General features: G+C 52.0%; 1 protein-coding gene across 10 annotated transcripts in view; it reads right to left on the bottom strand.

The window, feature by feature from the left end:
* The window catches only part of NFATC1 (nuclear factor of activated T cells 1), a 120372-nt gene extending 107812 nt beyond the window's left edge, over positions 1 to 12560 (bottom strand). For 5 of the 10 annotated variants that reach the window (XM_083824978.1, XM_083824973.1, XM_083824975.1 and 2 more), the window contains exons 1-2: positions 12085 to 12559; positions 1612 to 2710 (exon numbers count right to left, since the gene is read on the bottom strand). In XM_083824978.1, the coding sequence (XP_083681104.1) occupies positions 1612 to 2710; positions 12085 to 12220 (1235 nt within the window). In that variant the 5' untranslated portion in view covers positions 12221 to 12559. Of the gene's footprint in view, positions 1 to 1611; positions 2711 to 7671; positions 7832 to 12084 lie in introns of those variants that run through there. The other 5 variants (XM_083824969.1, XM_083824972.1, XM_083824971.1 and 2 more) reach the window with 3 other exon arrangements.
* Positions 12561 to 25222: the final 12662 nt, after the last annotated feature.

Genomic DNA, 25222 nt, shown 5'->3' with positions numbered 1-25222 from the left:
CATATTTTATATGAGACCAAAACAGTGGAAAAAATGTTAAATACACAATGTAGTGGGGCTCTGTTTTGTACACTTCACCTTTCTTGTTTGTGTTAGCACACAGGAATGCTAGGTTGCCTTCTCACTGACTACATTAAAGTGCCTACAGGCGACTCTCTGCAACAGAAAGATAAAAATGTGTTTGGTCAAACTGTCACATTATTGCCTGTGCAGTCTTTGGCAAAAAAAACAGCCAAACACAAAAGCAAACGTCCTGCCTCTCCGATAAATTCAGACTATTTTACACCTTTGGTGGGAGAACACAAATGTTTTTTTTGAATACACAGGAAGGCTCTGAGGGATTTACTGAGTGTGATAAGACCCCATCCCTGCGCTGAAAGACAGCAAGTGCCCACCTGTGGGTGGCTCCAGCAGATACAACAGGACGGTCACATCTCCCAGAACTGAACTGGGCCAAGGTCCTACCAAGGAGCTGGGACAATGCAGAGAGGAGTATGGGAGAACAGTGAGGATGAGGAGGGACAGTGCTACTTGTTGTAACATGAAGGGCCACGGTCCACGGTCCAGTTTTTGTAGGAAGCAGGTAGCAGAGAAGTGCTGGGTGGAGACAAATGAGACCGGCAAGGTTGAGAGCCAAGGAAACTATCACTAATTAAAATATTGCAGCTATGTGTCCACATCTTTCATGTTGGCAAAGACAGTTGTGTTGTTAAATGCAAGAAGCCGTGTGTTCTTGAGGAGGAAAAGGAGAGGGACTGCTATAACAGTCAGGGACTGGAATAGGCCTGTGAACGTTTGGAAAGCCAAACTCTTTTTCTGCACCATGTGGCACTGTATATGCAGTCTTAAGACTTCAAAATAAAGACTGTAATTGAGACCAAAAGACAAAGCAATGCATGTAACTCAAATCCAGGCTGTTCTTTGTTCCTTTCTACCTGGAGTCCTCTTATGATAAATAAATGTGACAAGTATTATCAGCTTACAAATAAGGTTTTCTTCTTTAAACATAAAAATGGTGGAGAAAGGGAGAAAAAATAAAATCACTGTCCATTGCAGACAGAAAAAGAAGACTGGTATTAAGCTTTCGTATAAAGTTTCAGATTAAGTAAGTGCTGAAATAAGTTGTAAAAGAAACATATTCCTACCCTGTTTGTATTCACTGTCTGTAAAGCACAAATGTAAAGTGCCCTGTAACAGCACAATAACAGGAACATCTCATAGCCCTGCAGCAAAAACATGTTAAGACATGATGAACAACTTCAGTAAAACCTTGGTTTGATGGTACCCAATTGTCCTGCTGCCTGTCAAGCTTCTGAATACCCCTGAACATCCTATTTCGAGACTGGCTGGACTTGGGCTTGACCCCTGGGAAGCAGTAACCAGTTACAACCAATGAGCAGTCAACTCCTGAAGTGGCCTTTTTAACCTTTCAAAGATGTACTCATGGTCACATCACACTAATGACAAGAGGCAGCATCACGAGAAATGGCTAAACAAAATGAATGGATGGGTAGATTTGGCTGGAAACAGACATGGGAAGGGGAAGGAGGAAAAAAAAAAGCATACAGTAAAGATATTGCCAGGATTGTCCTCTGAATCAGGGCTCCTTACCTCATGTAGGATGTAGGAGACAGAGACTTTGGTTTGGCCCACTGGTATGGATGCTGTGGCACAGACAGGTACTGCTCACAGAAGTTTCCTTTCCTGATATGCTGAAAGCTGGAGAAGTCTTCTGGTGACAAATCAGCAGTCGGCGATATGGTCCCATGATCCTCGCCAGCCGGTTCGGTTTTGAGAGTCATGGATGGGGTGTGGTCGATGGCGGTCTTCCTCGACTTGATGGGAATCCCATCGTTCATATCTATCGTGCTGTCAGTGGTGAGAGCATTGATGGCAGCGACAATGGCAGAGCTGGTGTACTGGTTGGTGTTCCCCAGCCACGTCTCATCTGTGACGCTCACCCGTGGCGAGTTTTGTGGTGAAGGTGTTGGGGAGTGGTGTGGCGAGTAGGAAGTCTGCCGGCCATTGAGGCTGTACTTTCTCTTGTTGCAGGGAGATGGAGGCCTGGAGTTGCGGGCCCCCAGCCAGTTCTCCTCTGTGATGCTCGTCCTGGGAGATGTCGATGGAGAGTGCCTTGGCGAATTGAGCAAAGTGCAGGCCACCATGCCACGCTGGTAGCCTTCCTCTGTGTCAGTGGTCTTTGGAGAGACACACGGGGACTGCCATGGAGAGGTCTGGGGCGAAGTGTATGGGTACGAGTAGTTGGACTCGTAGGAAGACGCTTCAGAGTTGCAGCTTCTGGAAGACAAGCTACTAGCTGGACTCAGGCAGGACGGGTCTCTGTACGCCTCGATGTTCGGTAAGTTCAAAGTGGCAGTGGAAGGTGATCGCTTTGCATTTGGGATGGCCTCCTCAACCTCATCATGAAAAAACTGGTTGTTGTTATGATGAAGTCCCATGTAAGAGGTGATCTCAATTCTAGGGCTCTCCAGTGCTGGAGCTCCATTAGGTCTGATGTTTGGAGGCAGGTAATATTCGGATGCCCCACTGTCAATGTGTCCTCCATATCCAGAAGGGTGATTTGTTGATGGGACAACTGAAATGACGGGATTTGATGTCTGAAGGCCATGACATGGAGTTGACAATGAGGAATGTGCCACATTTAGAGGCAAGCCAGCATTTACGTTTGAAGATGTATAATTATAGTGTTCTGGAAAACAAACAAACAAACAAAAAATAATGATATGAAGTGTTGCACATAAATACTCACTTAGCAACATACCGAGCTGGAGTGGAGGAACATGACAAAACACACAAGAGAACAGCACTCTTTGACAACCCATCAGACAGGCATGCCATGTTAGGGGAGAAGCTACAGACTTGCATCCTTGAAAATCCTACTAACTGAGCAGCACAAGACAAGCTATCTTGTGACACGGATGTACATGGACTGAGTTTGTCTTGAGGAGACATATGTAAATCTTCAAAACCAAAAACTGAGTCTTCAAACAAGGGTGCATCAGCATTCAGAGACTGCAATGCTGCCCAAGAGATGTGCTTTTACATGTGAGCCTAATTCCCTCGCTGAAAAGCTGGAATATTAAAAACAAAACAAACAAACAAAAAAAAATCAACAAAAAAAGTGGAGGCAGACTAAAACAAAGAACATGATCAACTGCATTCTGTTAAAAAAATTATACACAACTGAAATTTCCATTACAGCGAGTTTCCAAACGGTTCCAGTTAACTAGGTTTTTGGAACGAGACGGATCTATTGACCTGCTCTCATTTCTGGGACCACTTATCCTCCGGCCCAACTGGCAAAGACCAGGTGATGGATAAACATGGATGTGTTGCTACTCTGTGACAGATGAAATTCCACTGAAATTGCTGGTTCTCGCGCGTGCCACATTAAGCACTGCCAGCAGAGTGCTCTTGGCCAACTCTCTAAGCATGTTACAGCTCCGGGTGTATTAAAGAAACAGCACAGTTGCGCTGTGTGGAAAACCTGAAAAGTGATAGATCACATCACAGACTTGCACCAACACAGGGGAACAACCCAACCTTCATACACCTTCATCCCTGCTGTGCTATGGAGAACCTGAATCCCAGTGCTAGCCTGCAGGAGACTATCCTGCCCCACTGTTGGCCTGCTGGTGGGGCACCTTCAGCTCCACTCCCTCTGCCCTGGGGCTGCATGTGGGTCTCTATTTGCCACCCAGGGACGCCCCAGGCTGTGGACGGGGAGACAGGCAGCCCTTGGTGCTCTGAATGGTAGTAGGATCAGGAGTCACCCCCTGTGCCTTCTGGCATAGGGAGGCCTGGCGTCACCAGCACACTTGGGCCAGAGACCCTCATGCCAGTGTCTCTCGCCATACTGGGAAAAGATAGCATACAGCTATATATAGATATATATATAGATACATATATAGATAGCTATCAGCCCACTGAATTTGAGGTTTGGGTAATGCTGTTCTACAAGTTTATTCACAGCAGGCTGGAAATACACCCCGCTCCAGCCACATGCACAACCAGCATTACCGCAGGTTTGTTAGGGCAGTGGTGCTTTCCCACAAGACAAGGGGAAACTTCGTGCGCCCCAGGCCAGACTTGGTCCACACAGGCAACTGGTTCCCATCCCTCCCACGTGGCAAGCTCCCAGCAGTGCCCCATGTCCACCTTCTCCGCATAGATGCAGAAAAGCTCTGTTAATCATCGTGGCTGGTATTCCCAACACGACTCACTCCTCAGGAGTGCTGTGGATGCAAACAAGCCTCCGAGCAGGTTATGCCAGCCAGTGCTACCGGCTATTCGCTTTCTTTTGTGTATGAGCTCAGCCCTCTCTGGTGTCATCCTCCGGCTATCCCATGCTCATGTTTCTCTCTGGCAAGGACTCTGAGACAAATGGTACTTACAAAAAATTAATGTGCTCTAGCAGTTTCACAGCTACTCTGTGAAGTTCCAGCTGCTTTATGCCACGTCAGGTACCATTCACAAACAATAAGAAACAACATCTTTTCAGCTCACTTTCTACTCTACCTTCAGAAACGAGGCGTTTAGTGAGAAGAGTCATTAAATTACAACAGAGCATACCGCAGATAAAACTGGATTATTCAAAGCACGATACAGCTTCACACAGCATTCAAACAACAAGGCAAGGAGGAACTGTGGAAAAAGGGGTGCTCCTTTGATACGGGTCATCTGACTGCAGTGGTCATGGCAATGCACAGTTCTGCCTAAGGGACCAGAGCCCTCTCCTTCCAAAATTAGTTGCCTCTTCTTGCTGCCCTGTTGCGTGGCAGCACTGCTCGCTCACAGCTACTGCAACCACTACTTCTTTCTCACTTTTCACAGAAAAAAAACAAAACAAAACATCAAAGTGGCAGTCAGTGGTAAGACCTTCTCCGTTTCAGAAAGCGGCTCAGAGAAAGGGTCTAAGCAGCGCCTCCGAGGCAGCCCCAGCCCCTTTCTGCTTCCTCCGGCTCCGGAGGCAGGCGACGTCCCTGGCACTGTCCCAGCTGCTGGGATGCAGGCCCGGCTCTTCCTGGCAGCCCCACCACACACACCCCATGGGCCCTGCTGCACGGCCGGCCCCTGGCACACGGCCAGACACACTGGGCAGGGGGCTGGGGGCTCTGCGGGGTGCCCCAGCTCTGCGCCCACCTGGTGGGCTTGGCAGACCGGCTGTATCTGCTGACTGCAGCATTGACACCTTGGTTATTATAACTAATAAGTAAATAAACCGAGATTGTTATTACCTGTGTGAAAAGCACTGTGAACCCAGTGGTACTCTAAAATCTAACGCACAGCTAGGGTAAAAAAAGCTAGGGTAAAAATCGGACATTGAAGTCTGCCAGGGATCTGCAGCCCAGGCCGAAGAGCTGATACAAAGCCTCAGATTGGCCTCAGGAAACCAGCTTAAAAAACGAATATATAAGCAAAAGCTACCAGTGCTCCAAGCAACAAGTCCTCCTAATGCACATCACAAGGAATAGTCTCTTTTAGTACTATCCTGCACATTTTTAAGAAGTCAACTTTTAAAGGGCATAGGAAAAGTACATGGAATACATCTTCTCACACAATAGTACTCAAAATCGAAAGACCAAAGCCTTTACATACATAAGTTACCTTTAGGTAACTTAACTTTTCAGACAAATGTGTACAAAGAATACCCAACAAATATAAAAGCCTGAAAACCACACCTAGGAACAATACCAAGTCCTTGATTTGTGCACTAAAAACCACCAGATACCTTTGTGAAAAATCACGTTCCTGTGCTCAACTTCTGTATTCACAAAAATTTATCAAACACGCATAGTGAGCGTTCATAAAATGCTGTTGTTTTCCTTACAACAGTAAAGCACACAGAAATAAAATGCCAGTCTCGAGAGTGAAGGGAGATGGAAGTGGCTACATAGGTACAAAACTACACCACATAAAACAGCTTTGTGGGGTATTTTGACAGCACTGATATGGATGAAAGGAAAGTAATGCTTTGGCATGGACAGTCACTTTGACTGCGACCCTGATCCACAGAGGCTCCCTGCACAGCGCAGAGCCTGCGAGCCTGGGCTTAGGTCTGTACTGCTGCTTGTGGGCAGTAACTCACACAGCTTGGTACCACAACACTTTCAAAAGCGTATTTTAGTATCTTGAGCCAAACCTCGGTATCAGATAGACCAGCGGAGGTTTGCAATGGCCCGGTTGCCAGCATATTCACACTTACATTAGGTATAGCTAGAATAAGAAATTGGACCCCTTGATTTGTGAGCACACCTTCACATTACATTTCACTTCGACAGCATAAAAAAATCAGATTTTTTTTCTCTAGCTAGTTTCACAGGGCACAGGCTTTATCCCTTTCCATCATTAACAAGCTGATCCTACAAAGTACTGAGAACCATCATTTTTTATTTATACTCTTTAAATAGGACTGCTTAACACCTGCAGCTCAAAGGGGCTTTGGAGAAGGCAAAGGCTGTTTTACACTTCCAGACATGGAGCCACACCTAGGCTTACACTGAAGTTTATGCTTTCAGCACTGCCTAATGGAGTTACTCTTCTCACTACGACTTCGACACTTAAGTTGTTTAGGCCCCTCCACTTTCCAGGTGCCTAATTCATAGGAAATTACGTCTATAAAGCTTGGTGTGACACTCTTAAAAGCTAATTTTCTAAAAAACTGGGAATCTGCTTACAGCCATCTGGACACTGAGAACGTGCTGGAGAGCAGGGCATTAGGAAGGGGAGCACCGTGCACAGCTACGTCCTGACAGGCTGTAATATGCAGGGAAGGATTTGGGAACCTCATTCGATTTAAAGGGGAAAGCAGTGGGAAAAAAAAGTGGAAAAAGAAACTGGAACAGCCTTAAATCACCTACTTTTATTTTTATGGTGACCCGCTATCACTGAGGCTGTGACAGCCCGCTTCGTATTGGGAAGCAACGACAACTTTCCCTGTGTGTGTCAACTCCCGACTCATTTACCCTGTTCCCACCTCCAATATTGCTCAAAGTCATAAAACAGCCACACGGAGACACCGGGCTTGCAAACCGTGACCCACGACGAATCCGGGACCGTTATTTTTGCTTGCGGATGACCTTCAAGCCTGAATGCTTGGACGACCGAAACCCTGAGCCGAGATCGCTCCAGCTCACGGGAGGGGGGGCGAAAGGAAAGGCAGCAGGGGCTTTTCCCCCGGCCCCATCGCTGCCACGGGGCGAGGCCGGACCCGAGCTGCCGCTGCCGGCCCCGGGGCTGCGGAGGGCGGCGGAGCAGCGGCGCTGGGCTCGCTGCCGGCCAGCCCCTGGCAGCCTGCGGGGACGGCTCGGTCGCAAACTCCTGGCTGCGCAAGCAAGGCGAAACTCCGCGTTTCCGAAGAGCTCCGAAGTTTAACAAATCGCACACGGGCTGCCTCCCGCGCAGCTTCCCCTCCGAGACGTGTCACGGTACAGACACAAGGGCACCGAAAGGGAAAGCGGCTCCGGGCAGGATTTCACTGCTGGCTCCCGGTGCCCCCGGCTCGCCGCCCCGCAGCTGCGCAGGACCCAAAATATCGCCCCCGCACGCTGCCTCCGGCTCGGGAAGGACCCCCCGGAGGGCCTCCCCCGCCCCCTCCAGCAGCATCCCTCCCCCGGGACCCCCGGAGGTGCCTCCCCGGCCGCGACCCACCTCCGCCACCGCCCTCATCGCTGTGCTTGAACTCAAAGAGGAAATCGAAATCAAACTCCTGCTCGGCCTCCACGCCGGTCATGGCTCCCGCCGCCCGCGGCGACCCCCGCCCGCCTCGCTCCGGCGCCCAGGCGGCGGCGCAGCCCCCGGCCCGCCCCGTCGGGCCCGCCCCGTCGCGCCCGACACCTGCTGCCGCCGGCACGGCGGGGCCGGGACGAGCTCCCCTCGGCGGCGGGGCTCCGGAGCGAGGCCCCGACAGGCGCAGGAGGCGGCCGGCACGGTAATGTGACCCCGGCCCCGACGGCCGGCCTATCTCGCTATCGCCGCCGCCGCCTCTGATCCGCCCTCCGTCGCTTTGTTGATGTTTCCGGGTCGATGCAAACAACCGCCTTGCCCTGCCCTCCCCCGCACCCTCCTCCCGCCGCTCCGGCTCGCACAGCGCAGCCCGCACGCCCCGGGGAGCCCCCCCGGGGTTACCCGCACCGGCGGGGGGGGGTGGGTGCGGGCTGGGGAGACCCGGGGGCAGCGGGGCAGCGGGCTTTCACCTGCTCCCGCCCGGTGGAAATCGCAATCGCCGCAGGTGCCGGGATCCCGCGGGGCAGCACGGCGCAGCCGGGGAGGTTTCTGCCCTCGGGGCCTCGCCTCTGCTCGCCTTGTCCCGGGAGGAGCCGCGCCGGGCGCTGAGCGCTGCCGAGGCGCCGGTCTTGCTCCGAGGGTCCCCACCGCTCCGCGGCTACGAGCCAGGAGGCTCGGAGCTCCTTATTCCTTTTTTTTTTTCCTTTTTTTTTTTCCTTTTTTAAATTTATTTTACTTAGTTGCAGCACCCACTAGTGCCAACTGCTATAAAAAGCGCATTAAAGTGGGGCTCGTAACCTACCATCTTCCTCCGTGCGCTGGCCTGGGAGAAGTCCCCCGGCCCAAGCTACGTTGGTGTGGCTCGGCCGGGGCATGAAGGATGGCACGACGCTTCCCCGGCCTGCGGGGTTTTGCTGCTGGTATGGGTTTAAAATCGGTTAAACGAAAAGAAATAGCATCCATCTCGGATTAGAAATGCACTTCTGTGGGATTATACAAACCCATTTCAAAGTCTCCAACGCGCAAATGACCGCTCCGGCCCAGCAGCTAGGGCTTGCTGTGCCTGTTGAGTTCCCAGGATTTAAGGCCGGATTGCAAGAGGAATAGTTTTTTAAAGCAGTTATGGAAATGGTATTCCCTTCTAAACCGAGGGAATACCATTTTCCAGGCTTATGGCTGAAATCTCCACTGCAAAGTGCCAGGAAAACACAGTTTTTTTCCATCAGAGTCCATCGCGCTTTTTCCCCTCCCCGCACGGCCGCGCCGCAGTCTCGACGTGCCTCCGGAGGCTTGTCGGGAGCCGGCGCACGTCCGAAGCCCCCGGAGCAGCCCCAGGACACGCAGAGCTCTTCGGCCCCGGCACCCTGCTAGCGGGCGGCCCTGTCCCGGCACAGGGAATTGCCCTGCGGAGGAAGGGGTCTGGCCCGGGGCGGAGGCGGTGCCGGGCCCGGGTGCCAAAGCGCCGTGGGGCTGCCGTCGGTCCCCCGCTCGCAGCCGCTTCCCCGAAGGGCCGGGGCTGAGTCACACGAGTGTGCAAAAGGCCCTGGCAGCAGCGGAACTGGAGCTGCCGGCCCGTCGGGACCACGCTCGCCCTGGGATGCTGGGGCAGGCCGGGGAAGAGCGTCCCCCGGTACCCGCACACGGCCGCACCGCAGCGCGGCCCGACGGCACGGACTGCCGCCCCTCCGGTGCCCCCGCCGAGGGCCTACAAGCAGGACAGCCGCCTCCTCCGCAACCCCAGCCTCCGCGGCCGTGCCCCCCGAGTTCACGGGGTTCATCCCCACCCCCCGTCCTGCGGGGGGCAGCTTCCCACGGGGCCCCTGTCTCCTGCCAGGGCTCCTCGGGAGGGAGGCGAGGAGCAGCTCCCACATTGCTCCCGTTGCCCTCACTCCTCTGCCTCTTCCACATCTGGTACCCGCAGGATGGGTAACCTGTCCGAAACTACCGTCCAGGCGGTCTGATTGGCCAACTCCATAAATATTAGCGCCGTCAATAAAATATTTCCACTGGCACCCTTTCCTTGGAGAAGAAGTAAAGACGTAGAGAAAGGTAGAGCCGAAGTGATGCCGTACGTGGGGACAGAATGCGCTGGTTTAAAGCATTGAAAAGGGGAGAGAGAAACGAGAGAGGGGAGAGCCGATGTGCCCCGGGGCAAGGCAAGCTCCCCGTCGAGCTTTACAAACCGACCGACGGACCACCAGCCAAAATGCAGCATCGCCCCGTAGTGAACCTAAATTGTGCCAACTGCACCGATCGCACTGCAGGTCCAACAAGTGACCCAGCAGACTGGCTGCCCCAGCCGCAGTCACGCAGCCTGAAAAAGATTTTAAATCGTATGTGGCATTAGCCCCCAGTTATTTTCTGGACTCCGCACCTCTGTAGGAACCAAAGAAAAGAGCTGGGGCCGAGCTGCGCCCAGTCCTTCCACCGAGACACTGCGAGAGTTTCTTCCCAGGCTAAACATAAATATAGCCTATTTTCTGCCGTCGTTTGGTAATCAAGGAGCACCTTAATTTGCAGGCAGCAATCCTGACTTTTAGGGTGTCCCCTCCCGCCGTTTCCTGGATTGGGTCACACCTTCTAGACGGCCTCATTCTCTCAGTCCCTTACAAAATATATCATCAACATAGGAGAGAATTATCGAACAGTGTCGGTGATATTTTAACACCGGGATCACAAATGCCACAGAAATCAAGAGAGGGGGATCTCTTTTTGACAAGAGACTCCATTACACATTTAGTCTCTGGGTGTAATTTTTACAAGTTGGTGCATTCCCTGCCCTTCAAGTCCGGAGCGCCGCAAAGGGTGTACAGCCCTCGGGGGTCCAAACGGGCGAGAGGAACGAAAGCCAAAGCGATTTAATGAAGCAGTAATTATCTTCCATCTAAAACTGCCCTCGCATGCCTCAAAAGTGGAGCCGTGGTTGCAGCCGTGCTCGTAGCTTTTGCATTAGCAGGATCCTGTCAACTGAAAGGAACCACGGCAGTGAAAAATCTGTGTTAAGAAAGAGAGAGAGAAAGAAAGAAGAGAAAGAAAGAAAGAAGAGAAAGAAGAGAAAGAAGAAAAAGAAAGAAGAGAAAGAGAGAAAGAAATGAGGGTACTGAGCGACTGTCCAGCTTTCCTGGGACAAGCCCAGGAAGGGGAGCCGCGCTGTCCCACAGCGGAGCTGTGGAATAAACACCGCGGACTTGGACGCGCCCCATCCTCAACTTCTTCACAACTTTCTAAGACGTGTGGGCTTGCTATGCCCCGCCTGGGGCCGGCAGGCCGTTTCAGCCCGAGCAGCAGCAAAGCGGAGGCAAATAGGAAGCGAAGCGGAGAGCCCGGCAGCCCGGGGCGGCAGGGCAGGGGGCTGCCAGCAGGCCCGCAGCCGGGGGCTGCCCCACACCTGCCCCGGCACGGGGGCGATGCCCAGCATCACCCCGCAGGGTCCCCCCCGGCATCCCGCTCTGGTACCGAAAGGCTCTGGCTCGAAGCAGCGACGTGCAGAAAACGCAGCCAGTCGTCAGAGCGGTGCTGGGTAACGATGCTCCGGGGAGAGAAAAATGTCCCAACTGGCACAGAGGAGGCTGCAGTCAGTCCCCGCGCGGGCAAAACGCTGCCCCTGGCACTGGCACGTTCGGTGCAACCGGGCAGCTCCCGACAAAGCGCTTCCCAAGCCCCGTGCCCGCGATCTTTCTCTCCAGAAACTTTGTCGGCGTGCTTTCAGCGCACTTTGTGGAGCAAGGTCACTGCAGGGTAGTTACAAGGAGTCGCGACACGGCGCTGGGGCGACACGGGGCCGGGGGGGAGGCGGCGGAGCCCCCCGCAGCCTGCCCCGGCGTGCGGGATTGTTTTGGTGCGCCAGGGGACGGCTCACGGCTAGCGCGGCGCCTGGCACTGCCCCGAGACCCTCTCTTTAGGCGGCTTCCAAACTCTCCCGAGAGAATTCGCGAGGGCTGCTTGCAATTACGGGGCACATTCCGCCCCCTCCCCAAAAAAATCAGGCCTGCGCCGCGGGGGAGGGGGGGGGAGGGGGCAGTCCCCGAGCCGGGGGACGAGTCCGCGGCGTTGGCTCTCGAAGGGACCCGGGGAGCCCCCGCAGCCCTGCGGCAGCGGCCAGGCGGGGTGCAGCCTCCCCGCTGCCCGGCCGGGACCGGGACCGGGACCGGGACCGTACCGGGACCGGGGCCGGCGGGAGGCGCCCGGGAGCGGCTGCGCGGCCGAGGCGGCGCCGTGCGAGAGGCGAAGGAGACACCTATTGGCAAGCGGCCGCCGGCAAACCTCCGGGCCGCCGCGGGGAAACACCGGGGGACACCGCCACCCGCCCTCCCGCACCCCCCTCCCGCTGCCCGTTACCTTCCTCCGCCGCCTTCATGGTGCTGCCGAGCAGGCGGGCGCCGCGCTGCGGGGCCGCCGCCGGCTCCTGTCTCCCGCTGTCTGCGTCCCGCGACGGCGGCGCGGCGGTGGCGGCCGGCGGGGCAGCGCTGGGCATCCACCCGGCGGGGCGGCGAGCCCCGGCACCGCGCCCCGGGCCGCCGCCGGCCCCCGTCCGCCCGCCCGCCCGCCTGCCCGCGCCCCCCGCCCGCCTTCACGCCCCGGGGGCCGGGGCCGCGCCGCCCCCGGCGTGGGAGCCGCAGCCGCGGAGGCACGGGAGCTCGCCGCCGCCGCCCCCCCGGGGCCGGGGCATGGAGAGGAGGGCGGGTGTGCGTGGGGACTGCGGAGGCACTGCCCGCCGCGGGGCGCCGGGGCCGGCAGGCGCTGCCCGGCGGCCGGGCTACTGGGGCGAGCGGGTGAGCGGAGCGGGGAAGTCTCGCTCTGACGCAGGGCTGCGCGCCCAGCGCCGCCTTTTTAAAGCTGGAAAACACCCCCCCACCCTCCCCCCCCCCCACCTCCCTTCCCTTCCCGGCCCCCTCTCTCCCCGCCCCGGCCCCGTGATGTCAGCCGGGCCCCGGCCCCGCCGCCGGCGGGCGGCCAGCGGGAGGCGGGCACCGGCGGGCACCGACGGGCCCCGGCCGCCGCGTCGCCAACTCGCTGCTCCGCGGGGCCCCGCAGCCGCCCGGCACGGCACGGCCCCGTCGAGGCCGGCCGCGGCGTCGCCGGAGGCTGCGTGCGCTCCTCGGGGGAGCGGGCGGCACGCCGGGGTCGCGAAGTGAGGGAGGGAAGGGAGGGGAGACGGGGGAGAGAAGGAGGGAAAGAAAAAAAAAAAAAAAAAGAAAAGCGGCCTTGCATGCTGAAATCATTATGTAAAAAATCGCAGGCTTCCCCCGCTGTGGAAATTTGGAAAAGAGCATCAACTGGCAGGCGAGAGAAAGGAAAATCCCATTCTGCTAAATTACTAACAGACTCGGCGGACTTGGTTGCAGCCACTCCAGATTTATTATTATTTTATTTATTATTATTCTGTAAATATCTCAGCAACACAGTTGTATCTCATCACTTCGTAGCGGGGGAAAGAGAGGTTTCCAGCCCGCAGCGCCTCCTCCTCCTCCTCCCCGCTCCCAGCTCCGGGATGCCCCCGACGGGACACCCCGGCGAGGGGCCGCGCCTCTCCCCTCGCCCCTCGCTCCCCCTTCGTCCTCCCTCTGCCCCCACAGCTGGCAGGAGGGGGCCATACTTTCCTGTTGGAATTGGACGGCAGCTAGCAGAGAGTTAGGGTGGTTTCGAGCGTATCTGGTGTATGAAAAAAAAAAATGTAAAAAATCATAAATCTAGCGCATGACACCCATATGTGGTTGAAAATAAACCCAATATAAACGAAATCCTGTCTGCTCCTGGGGAACGGGAGGCCGTGGCTGATCCTTCGGGGCGAGCTACTCCACTAAATCATTGTGGAGAACGCTCCCCACCGACGGAGCGAGCCCGGCGAGGAACACCCCCCTCCCCCCGACGGTGCGATATCCCCTCGCGTAGGAAAAGTAAAAAAAGAGCAAAACCAAAACAAAATAAAGGGAGAGACTCTTCTTCAAAGAAAACGAGGGGAAGGCGGCGAGGCGGGGGCGCGGAGCGCCAGGGGCGCCGCCAGGGGGCGCGGCGGGTGCAGGGGGCGCCCCCGCTCCCCGTCCCCCGACGGCGCGGCCCCGACGGCGGCTCCGGGTGTGCGCGGCGCCCGCCTGCTGCCGGCCCCGGAGCGGCCCGACGGGCACGGGGAGAGCCCGCAGCCCTCCCCGGGAGGCCGGGGGCGAGGGCCGGGGGCGAGGCGCGGAGCCGCGGGCGGGCGAGAGCCGCGCTCTCCTCCCCGGGACTCTCCTTTCCTGCCCCCCCCCGGCTCCTCGCTGAAATGACGGAATCCCCCGTCTGTTTCCTCCTGTTTAATGCCGTTGCCCGGACCACCGTGGCTCCGCTCCAAGGCCCCGGGAGCTGTCGCAGGCAGCCGGCGGCGGCAGCGCAGCGCGGGTCCCCCCCGGCCGCCCCCGGCTCCGGCCCCGGCCCCGCCGCCCCCCGCCGCCCCGGGGCCGCCCGCTGCAGCCCCGCCTCCGCCCGCTGCTCCTCTTCCCTTTCCCCTGCGCCTCCCCAAAGTTTGTTTACAGCTGCTACTAGGAGAGACTGTTACACGGCTCTTATTTTAGGAGCCGGTGATGACTAACGGAGTTAAAAAGGAGCTTAGTACAGAAAACAACCCTATTTTTAGACGGCTGTTGTTTCGGTGGATTATTGTAGCGAACGCGCCCTGGCCGTTTTTAAAAGCCACTTCCCAGATGCCAAGTCCTTTCTTCTGCGCTGCTGCCGAGGCGCGCACGCCTGGCCAGCCCCTGCAGCGGGCGTGCAGTCATTGTTTTCTTCCTTTTCCTAAATCTGATGGCTGAACCCTCCCCATAATTGCTGTGGCTACGATTGGTTTCAATTAATTTGGACTTTCCAGTACACAAACCTACAGCTTTTTCCACAAAAATAATATAAAATTAAAATAAATAAAATAAAATAAAATAAAATAAAATAAAATAAAATAAAATAAAATAAAATAAACAAAACAAAATAAAATAAAATAAAATAAAATAAAATGGGGCCAAAGGCAACCGTGGAGTATTTGCAACAATTTATAGTGACCTGAAACAGGATCCCCCCCTGCCTTTTGAGGCAGAGCCAACTGGTCTGTAGCACTTCTTTTTGCCTCCTCCTGGATGCACGATGAAAGAGGAAAGCCTCTGCTTTTATCTTCCTCTGATGGTCCCCTGGGCCACGGGGTGACAGCACTGCCCACTGCACCCAGGTGTGCAGGGGGAGGGTGGCCACACGTGATGGGGACAGAGATGTGTCTGCTCCCACTGTCGTGCTCCCCATGGTCCCTTTTCTTCCCCCTGGGGCAGGGTGGGAACCGCCACGTGGCAGCTTGTGTGCTGGGCTCCCGTGTCCAAGGCCAGTCCTTTGAGGATCAGCCCTGTTTCCCTGGTGGGTAAGTTGGAGCAGGGCTGGCTGGGCCTCAGCACGCTCTGCTCATCCGGACACACGAGGTCCCAGGAGAGGGGCAGTAAAGGCACCTTCTCCATCCATGCATCCATCCTGGGTGCTCCCTCTCCATCCATGCACCCCACAGCAAGGGGGAAGGTGGGAGCCCGCGCTCCCCTGCCCTGGTGCTGCAGTGGAGGCATGTTCATTCCCACACAGGCTCTGCCTGTGGAAAAAGACACGCTGCATTCAGCCAGTAATTAGATTAATTGGCAGAGAGGGCTCAGCTGCCTCCCTCTACCTCTCTCCCTTTGCCGAGACTGAACGCAGGGCAGCTTTGCACGGCCCGGGTGAGGTGGGGAAACCTGGCCACGCAGCTGAGCATCGAGGGGAAACGACACGATGTGGCTCTGCCCTGTGAGGAAACGGCCAGGCTGGAGCAAGGGCTGGGGAGAAGGGAGGGATGTGGTGCTGGCCATGCTGTGCCCCTCTGTCCTAGAGCCGATGTGGCCCAGGAGCCAGCACTGACTTTGCCTGTGCAGCCTTGGCATCTGACGTGCTTCCTCCTACCGCCCACAGCACTCCTCTGCTGCTGGAAGGAGCCAAGTGCCACAGGCTCAAATGCACGCTTTTTGCTCACTTCTTACACCTTCTGGATATCTTTGCAGGCAAAGCTATAAATTGGTCCTCTACCCTCAGCTCTTGCATGCAAATATAGTCCTTTAAATGCCGTCCTTTAAAAAAAAAAAAGCAAAAGACTAACAAAAACACACACAACTGAACAGTGTTTATACAGGATGTTTCAATCACAGAAGAGTCTGATTCATGCTCACTAGATTAATTTCACATTACACTTATTCGTGTGAGTGTGCATGGGTGTGCGTTCCCTCCTGCATCTTGCTTTCCTGCCCCTTCCCTTGGGTCTCAGCAGGCTGAGAGGGATGGTTTGCATGGAGCTGTCTGTACAGCTGCAGTATTTCTTGGGGAACCTCTCATTCCACCAATTTGCTCTAGTTACTGCCTCGCTAGAGACTATAGGTTGGTAGCATAGCATAACGGATAGGACTGCTGCTCCTGACCTGCAGCCTGATCTGCCTGCAAGACTGGGGACAAATGGTTTCTCCACAGGGTCCTGTAAATTGAGAATCGTTCAGCTTTACCTCCATGAAGGTGTTTGGAAAGTGGGGGGTAGGAAGAAGGGGGAACGACACTTTTGCCTTCAATGTTAACCAATATCAAATATTTTCTTACAATAACCACACAGAATCCCATAATCTAGCATACAGATCAGAAAAAGCTACCTGTGCTGGGCACAGTAATGTTGTTCTGTTTGGGGCTCCCCGTCCTTATATCCTTAGAGCTTTTTCTGTCTAATAACTATAATAATGGCCATGTCCTTGGGGTCTGGGCTCCCATCTTTTGGGTCTTGGCAGCTTCAAAAGCATCAGCATCTGTTCAGAATTTCATCCATTGTAACAAAAGATTTATTAGTCTCAAGCCTCCCTAAACAAGTACCTAATTAAAGTCTCTCTAATCCCCCACTTTGAAAATTGTAACAAGATTTGCTGGAAAGTGAGAGAGCACATGGCCAGTGTTTGTGGCTGGTACCACACATTTTGAAAATGCATCAGTGAACCTTCAGATAACCCACAGAGTGTACACTGGTGATGGCCAACTGCTACTCTAAGTCCCCAAAAGTCAAAACTCGGTGAAAAGGCAGGGATTCAGCTCAGCCTTCCATCCCCCAGACACAGCCTTTTCCAGAGGCTGCCAGAAATCATTTCACCACTTTTAAGGTGCATTGCACTTAGCAGGACAACTGCCAGAGGAGGAATTTTGTGTGCCTGAATAATGTTGCAATTTACCTTATAACTGGCCTCATTACGACGCTGAGTGCTCTGTTGATTTACCTGGCTTTTGATTTAGTGGGCTCTTTGTAAACGACTGTGTAGGAACACAGCCAGGGACCGCAGGCAAGGGACCTTAAACCTTTTTGGAGCTACAGTCACCCATTCAGATACTGACTTTTTAAACTAAAGACAGACATCAGACAGCCACACCAGACCCTTATACAGAAGACTGCAACTGCATTAAACAGAGATGTTAGTTCAGAGAAGTGATTTCAGAACAATGCGTACTGCGTTGGTGCCTCTTTGTTGCATTTTGGTTTTGCCCCTTCAAAAATCCCGAATCCCAGGCAGGTATGTGCCCTGTGGGGAGGGAAGGATTCCCTTCCCGTGCAGTGCCCGCTGTGTGCAGAAGGGGTTCCACCACTCCCAGCCTGTGCTCCCCTCTCTGTGCCCTTCCTGCAGCTGGGGACCTCATTTGGGGTCTCCCTTCGTGAGGCCAGATGGATGTCAAGTGTAAAAATACAGATATGCTGCTCTGTGTTTCTTCCTGGACACTACCAGTGAAATTTGAAATATGGTGGTTAGAAAGTAAGGACATGTGTAACACGTGTATCAGTTCTGTTTGTAAAATATTATTAAAGGGTTGGCAATTTTTAATGCTCGTGCAGTATAGACAGACTTGCAAAAGAGCAGAGACAAAGTTTTTTTTACCAGACAATGCATTTTAGCTCCCGAAATATTTCATGTCCTTCAGACTTCACTGGCTGCTGGTGGTGAGAGGTCTTTTGCCTCACCTAAAGGTAGTTGATGAAAGAAAGAAAGCCTGACGAGGTGCACTGAAGTGCAGGGACTCAAGCTGGCAGCAGAGCTGATCCTTCTCCAGGTGAAGGGGAAGGGAGATATGAGATTTACAGTGCCTGGGGAGGCTGGGACCCACGTATTGATTCCTACACACAGAGAGGAGGCTGTGCTCACTTCATCCACCCTCTGACAGGGAGCACACCTGTGTTTCCAGGTGGTGCAGAGCAGCCTTTTCCAGATGCCTCTTCTGTCTGTAGGAGCGGGATTGCTGCAGGAGGCTCTGTGGCAGTGGAGACCCAGGAGGACGGACACAAAGCCCAGGATGGCTGCCTGTGCAGCAGTGCATGAGGCTGTACGGGACTCTTGTGGACTCTGTGTGACCCAACGTGGAGCCCTGTTAGCCAAAATCTCCGCTGCGCTGTTATTTACATTTTGGGCTTCTGCTATCTCTCCCACTCCTCACCACTAGCCCAGGTCTTTTTCTTCATCAGTTCCTTCCTACCCGATTTCATTAAGCTTGCATTTACACGTGCCATTGGTGCTCTCCAAACAAATAACCTTCCATTGTGTAATATTGAATTCCTTTGTATTAGCCTATTCCCCCAGAGCCTCCAAATCCTTCTGTAGCCTAGTGCATTCCTGAAATTTATCGGCAGCCTCCCCTCCTAGCATGATGTCATCTGTGTCTGGACACCCAGAGGCTTGTGCCAATCCCGCGCTCATTTATACAAAACTCTTAAGCAGAACGAGTCCCAGCACTGAACTCAGGAGATCTTGCCCATTAGCTCTTTTCGTGTGCGTGGTCCTGTTTATTGCACTCCTCTCTTCTCTAACCCAGGTTTTTATCCTTTTAATGTCAATATTCCAATACTTTTTGTATTTTTTACTGACCTCATTTTCTGATGCGTAATCAGTAGACTTGTTAAACTTCTGCAGACAAAAAAATTATTGCTTTAAACTTTTCTGGTCTCACCTCCATAGACTTTACGAACAGTATTTGGACTACTTTAGCAGTAATTTTGACTATGGCTTCTTGTGCCAGGTGCTTTCAAACACCCGTTCCTGCTCCCCCTCCCCCAGTATTTTCAGCATGATGGGACAACAAGGCAGATTAGGGGTACTGGGGGAGAAAGTAAATATTTTCCAGGTGATGTAATGAGGTACCAAGGTTTTATTCACTCACCTGGGGCTATGCACTATTGAGAAGCATCCTTCACATTTCAAGTAAAGGAGGTAATGGCGAGCTACAGCCCAGTGGTGGAAAGCAGTGTGCTTTCTTCCCCTCCTGTTTTCAGCAGTGAGCTGCTCAGCCTTTCCAAAGACAACAGCCTCGAACAGGGATGAAACTTGGAGCTTTTCGGCTACTGAAAGATGAAAATGTAGGACAGTGTCTGCTATTGGAAATGAAGGGTTGTGATAGAGATGCTAAACGCAGATGTCTCCAGCGTCCTGATTTCACAGCAATGGCAAGTTTTCAGGTACAGAACTCAGGCACCTAGGTCATGGCCGAACTGCACCAGCCACAGAGGCAGAGGAACCTCAGCGTTGGCTAGCTTTGATCCTGACTCCCAGTCTAACTTTGTGCAACTCTGCCTGCTCTGGCAGTTCAGGGACGGCATGGACCTCATCTAAATCCTGCTTCTCAACAAAAATGCCCCATGGATGAGGGAGTTTCTGGGAAGCCCTCTGATTAGCTTGGCAGAGTCAGAAGCTTCTCTTTACCATGGGGATTGTGAAAGGCTGGCAATAGACTGAGCTCTTAGCATATCCCTTTCCTTCTTCCTGTCCTAAATTTTCTCTTTCTCATTCTTTTCACACCATATTCATGCACAATGGGTGTTTCTGTCATGGGGTTGATTTGGCTGAGGGGACCAGCATTCTGAAATGGATTGCCAGACTCCTATAGTTTGGTCAAGGATGTAAGCGTTTAGTTCTCAGTGTAGCAAAATGACATATAAGCCTAATGCTTTTGTTCCATTAGCTGGTGGCAGCATTCCTGTTTTGTGACAGCCTTGTATGCTGAAGGAGCTATCCTGAAGAACAAATGCGGAAAATTAAAATCTTCTTGAGTCAAGCTTCCTCATTAGCAGCCTGCCTGGCTAGACTCTAGCTTATTATTTTTTTTTCTGGTGTGTAGCTGTAAAGAGAAATCCAAGGAGAAAAATAGGCAATTAAAATGCATTAAATTGATTTCCAAATGACTATGCAGAACCAAAAAGTCTCAGGAAGAACCCCATCTCTTCTCTTGCATCTGTTGCTGTATGTGAGAGGGAGAATTCACTAGCAACTAAATTAAGGCACATTTGCAAACATTAGTAGGGTCAAACTTCTATCTAGGAACCTTCAGTCAAGTCTCTGAAAACCAAAAGTGTTGTAATTGAAGTTGCTTGGCATGTATTTTTTGTGGAGCAGGACTTCTCAAAGGCCATGCAAGTTTTTCAGTAGGAACTCCTCAGCCCCAGCAATTTAATCATGAGGCTTAGCTCTGCAAATCCAGGGAATTGTTTTCCTCAGTGTTAAGAAAAAAAATGCCAGAAAGCACCCCATGAGTCCTCTGCTCTAAACTGTGTGCCGGTACAACAGCGAAAGTACAAGTGTTATGAAAGAACACATGCAGCCTCCTCTCATGAAGCTTGTGGCTGAGGTTTCATTCACAGGCCATCTCAACTCGAGTTAACGCAGATAGAGTGAATGCAAACCTTGGAACAGTTAAAGAAAAACCATAAAGATGATACAAATGAATTTCTTCCTCTCTACTTTCAGGACTTGCCTCTCCCTATTCCCTTCATCCCAAGAATCTAATTACATTATTTTTGGGTTGCTTTTTAAGCACATTAAATAAATTACAAAATTAAAGAAACCTCTCGACTGTGCTGCATGACAAGGATGCTCCCTACAGATGAGCATGCAGTGTAAAAGAAAACAAACTGCATAGACAGATGCATGTAAAAACTAATGCTTTTGTCAGGCTAAGTGGTAGAGCAAAGACAGAATAACCTCCTAGACCTACTAATGCAGGCTGGATCTATCCACCAAGCTGTAATATGGGAGAGAACTAGAGAAGGAAAAACTTGGCCTTTAATGTCACAAGGCAGAAAATGAGAGTGTAAGAGCTTATTCTCTTAGGGGAAGGCAGCTATGCAAAGACAGTCTGAAGACTAAGGCTGAAAATTAGCTCAGGCTGCTTTAGGACTTCTGCTGAGGTCAAGAAAATCCATTGCTGGAGGTGAGTCTTTGAGATTAAAGCCACTTGCACTTACTGCTGAAGGTCTGCTTGCTGCCCAGCATTGATGCATTGAGCAGTCCATAAGAGCTGTGCCACAGCAAAATACTTTTCTCGGTGTTTCTCAAGTTACATGAGTCAAAAACTGCCAAGTCTGGATGTCTGGGATTTGGCTCCAGCCAAATTTTTGCTGGTTGCACTCCAATAAGTGGACACAGACTGATTTTACAGAAGTGGCCAGCAAGCTCCAGCAGGACTCAGAAAGGCCATTCTCACCGCTGCTCCCATCCTGGAAAGCTCCTCCACTTGCTGCTGGGTTGCAGAGGTTGCAGGGAGCTCTGGCGCACCTCATCCAAACCCTCCTGCCTCTGGCCTCTGCTCTCTGGATGAAATGGGGTACAGAGGGACTGAGGGGATTCGACAGAAAGGAACCCCAGAAGTTGTACATGAGTGGGCACACACATGCACGAACACACATGGCTGGTGCAAGGACCTGACCACAAAGCTGGGTCTAGCACAGCACTCGCTTTGGACTTTGATGATTCAGATGTGTCAAGGAGGAGAACATCTTGCTGTGATGAACCATCCTGCCTAGCTAGGAGCACAGGGACTCGTTTCTTTTGACAGTGGCCACTGCTGTCTGGCCAATCTGGCATAAAGCTGCTAGAGCAGGCCTTGACACGACATCTGTGCTGACCCAACAGTCTACTGTCTCCATGGCTACTGAAGCTCTGTGCATAGGTTATCACAGTAGATGTTACTTGTGGTGGCTTCCCGTGAAGGGCTCTTTTTCCTCCCTTCAACCCAATTAAAAGTTTGATAAAAAACAGGCTCACTACAGAGGGTAAAATTGCTGAGTATCCAAGACTGTTGCTTGAATCCAGCCTAGATGGACAGCTGTAAGAAACCCCTCTATGTTTCAACACCAGCAGTGATTTAAAATAGCCCGTTCTGTGGAGAGTACAGCCCCAGCTGCAGGTATTGAGATGTTCTTGTTTGGCAATGATGGCTTTGGAAAAAAAAAAATACTTTTTGTGACAGTGGTTTCTGTCTAGGCTAAAAAGATTTAAGACTAAGCCATTAAAGAAATTCTTCTTTTCCATACTACTGAAATGCAATTTTAGAAAACGGGCATTGAGTACCTTGAAAAAAAGAGGAGTTTTTGTTGGTTATTATTACAGCTGAGGCATGATATTTGTTATTTGTTAGCTTCCACTGCCCTCTTCTGGGCTGTGTAAAAATATCATGCTTCACAAGACCCTTCCTACAATTGCCTTCTAGAAATAAATCATCAAGGAAATCAAAACAAACCAAACATGCAAACAAACAAAAAAAACCTGAAATTATTTATTGATGTTCACTTTGATGTATTTCAATGCATCAGTCATTCAAACAGAAACCAACCGGTTTTGGAAAATGCTGAATTAGAAGGGAAAGGCATTTGCAGCTGATGCAGATGCTCTTCTGGCTGTGTTAAAAGGCTGGGTGGACTATGAAACCATGCTGGCTTACCAAGCTGTAAAGTCATTCACAGTGTCTCCCTTTGACATTCTAATACCAGTTTACAGCTATTTAAATCATGATACTGTGCTAGGAAACTTCAGTCCTGTTGATTATGTTCCACATTAATCACCTCTGACAGTGCAACCATGCTTTCCAACACCAGGCTTCCAGGCTGCTCACATGCTGGCAGAAAGTAGCCAGGATCTGGCAGGGGAGCTCATGGGGCAAAGCCAGGGGGCCAAGCAGGAGAAGGGACCCACTTCAGCCAGTAACAAGTCAGAGGACCAGCTCAGGGCCTTGAGCAAGACAAGAAGCTCCTGTACAGCTATTTTCTATCCTCAGTAGTGCGTGTGCTTGCGTAAGATGGCAGTCATCAGGAAGAGGAGAAGAAAATCCAGTGACAGGTATGGAATTACAGGGAGGCTAACCAACTGACTTCGAGGGCGACCAACTCTTGAGCATAACCAAAAATTACACTGTATTTTCATACGGTGTGATTCACTGTAAATCACAAGTGAAGCAATCCCTAAGGTAAAGTGCTACCCAAGCAAAAGTAGGATGATCAAGTCGCAGGCTAAAAGTAAAGTCCTTCCTTTGTGCTTTGTGTAGATTAGACCATCAAGCTCCCATATACCCAAGATTTTAAGTTAGCAGGTTAACTACCTTGTTAAAAGCCCTGCCTCCCTGTAAGAAAAGATTACCTCTCCTTTCCTCCAAATTCACTTAGAGGAGCTCCTAGGACCCTCCTTCTTACACACTGTAACTACCCCACCTCACTACATCCTTTCAGCTGCATTACTTCATCATCAAAGTGCTTTCTAAGTCCCCATCTTCACTATTCCTGTTATCTTTCCTCACTTCTATCCATTTTCAGCAATGGAAAAACCTTCTCCCACATAAATCTCTTAATTAATAAGTAACGTGTCTCTTCACCTCTCTCTGAGTAACCTCTAACATCAGTCTCCAGAGTGCTGCTCAGGGCCCATATCTAACATGATCACAATAAAAATTATTTAGTTGCTGCTGCTGTGCTCTTCTTTTCTCTTCTCACTGATCATTTTGTCTGACCGGCTTGAGATCTGTCAAGAGACTGGAGCCTTGTAAAGTGAGTACTTTGCATTGGCTGGAAACTAGGCTCCTACTCAAAAGGCAAACATCTTAAAAATAGCAGCACTCATAATCACCAGTCACTTCCAGTGGAGACCTGGAGACCAACTGGGAATGGAAATTGTTGTATAGGAGAAAATATGGACCTTATGGCACTCTTCCTACTTCACCTGTCTTGTATCTCTAGGTTCCTACCTCAAGTGTTGGTACTCATTTAGATTTGCCTAATATGAAGCCAATTAACTGCTGTACTCCAGACTCCCAAGCAGCTCTCACTTTTTCTTGCTCTTAAGAACAGATAAAGTTCCCAAATTCTTCTTGTCTTGGAAAAGTATCAAGCCAGAAAAGGAGGGATGCAAAGCAGAAGAGCTGGGAGATGTCTGTGCCTCAAACGGGACTACCAGGTAACAAGACAACCACAGCGAGGCCTTCGTTTTCCATGTTTTTCCTTGAGTTTCTGGAGGGGTCTATTTGGTGTCTTCCCTCCAAAATTTCTTCCATAGCTGGACTGGTAGTGTGTGTGTTGCATTCAGCTTGCCCAAAAGATCAGCCACGAGCAGCTGCTCAGTCACTCTCTTCACATGATCACCAGATGAGTCTCTCTCTCATGGAATTTTTGTGTCCCATCTTTAAAATTAAATGCTACAAAAATAAATGAAAACTTGACTGCAGTCACTAACCCTGACACGCACACAGATGTGACTGTGTTTGAGTCAACAGCTACATGATCTGCAAGCTGCAATTTCAAAGAGGCCCTTGACACCCAGATTGCTCAGAGGAGGAAAAAAAAAAACCAACAAGCAGGAATAGTAGGAAAGTGCTAAGGAGTAGCTAGGGCAGTGAAATGATCTGCAAGGCTGCTTGCAGGAAGACTGCTTGAGGGAGACCTCATGATGTCCCCAGGGTGGCTTCGAGTGGCTTGCTCTGAGTGCAGCGTCTGGTTTCCACTTGCGTCAAAGCAGCATGTTGTGGTTAGGGGATGGTATCTCCATGCTGAGCGTTGGGTTGCACAGGACCAGACAAACGAGTCCCATGGGCTTAGCTTAGGGTTTTGCAGCAGCCTTCTGAATTTTCCTGATGGACAGAATCGCTAGCTCCATCTGCTAACCATGACAGAAGGCAAAGGAACCAGGTATAAGGCAAACAAAAAAAGAGCAGGAACTTGATGCCTTTGACCAGTAGACCCTTCCCTGACACACTGGTGCACCAGAGGGGGAAGCTGTGCAGAACTGCACTGGCACAGCAGCATGGCACAGCCTGGGTTTCCCACGACACAGGGCAATGCAGTGTTGGGGTCACTGGAAATTGGGGATGTATTTGTTGCTTGGGTTCTCAAACAAAATTGTTTCCCCACATGCCTTCATTTTCTTCCCCAGCCTTCTGCCTCCGAAGGCATTTCCTGTGGCTGGCCAGAACACGCAAACTGCAGCTTCCAACAGCATGGCTCCCATATCCTGAGGTAGCTGCCTCACAGGCAGGCTTTGCTACACGAAGCCTTTCTTTCCCCAGTCCTCCAGCAGTAAGCTCCATCATTCCCCATGTTCATACGTCTGAGCTGGCAGGGTGAGTTACCTGCATGTCAAGAAGAGAGACTCTCACACCGCCGAGTACTAGATCAGTGACGCTG

The sequence above is a fragment of the Anser anser genome (genome assembly GCF_964211835.1).
Source record: "Anser anser genome assembly, chromosome: 2".
NCBI lineage: Eukaryota > Metazoa > Chordata > Aves > Anseriformes > Anatidae > Anser > Anser anser.
This window is presented reverse-complemented; position numbering and strand designations above follow the sequence as displayed.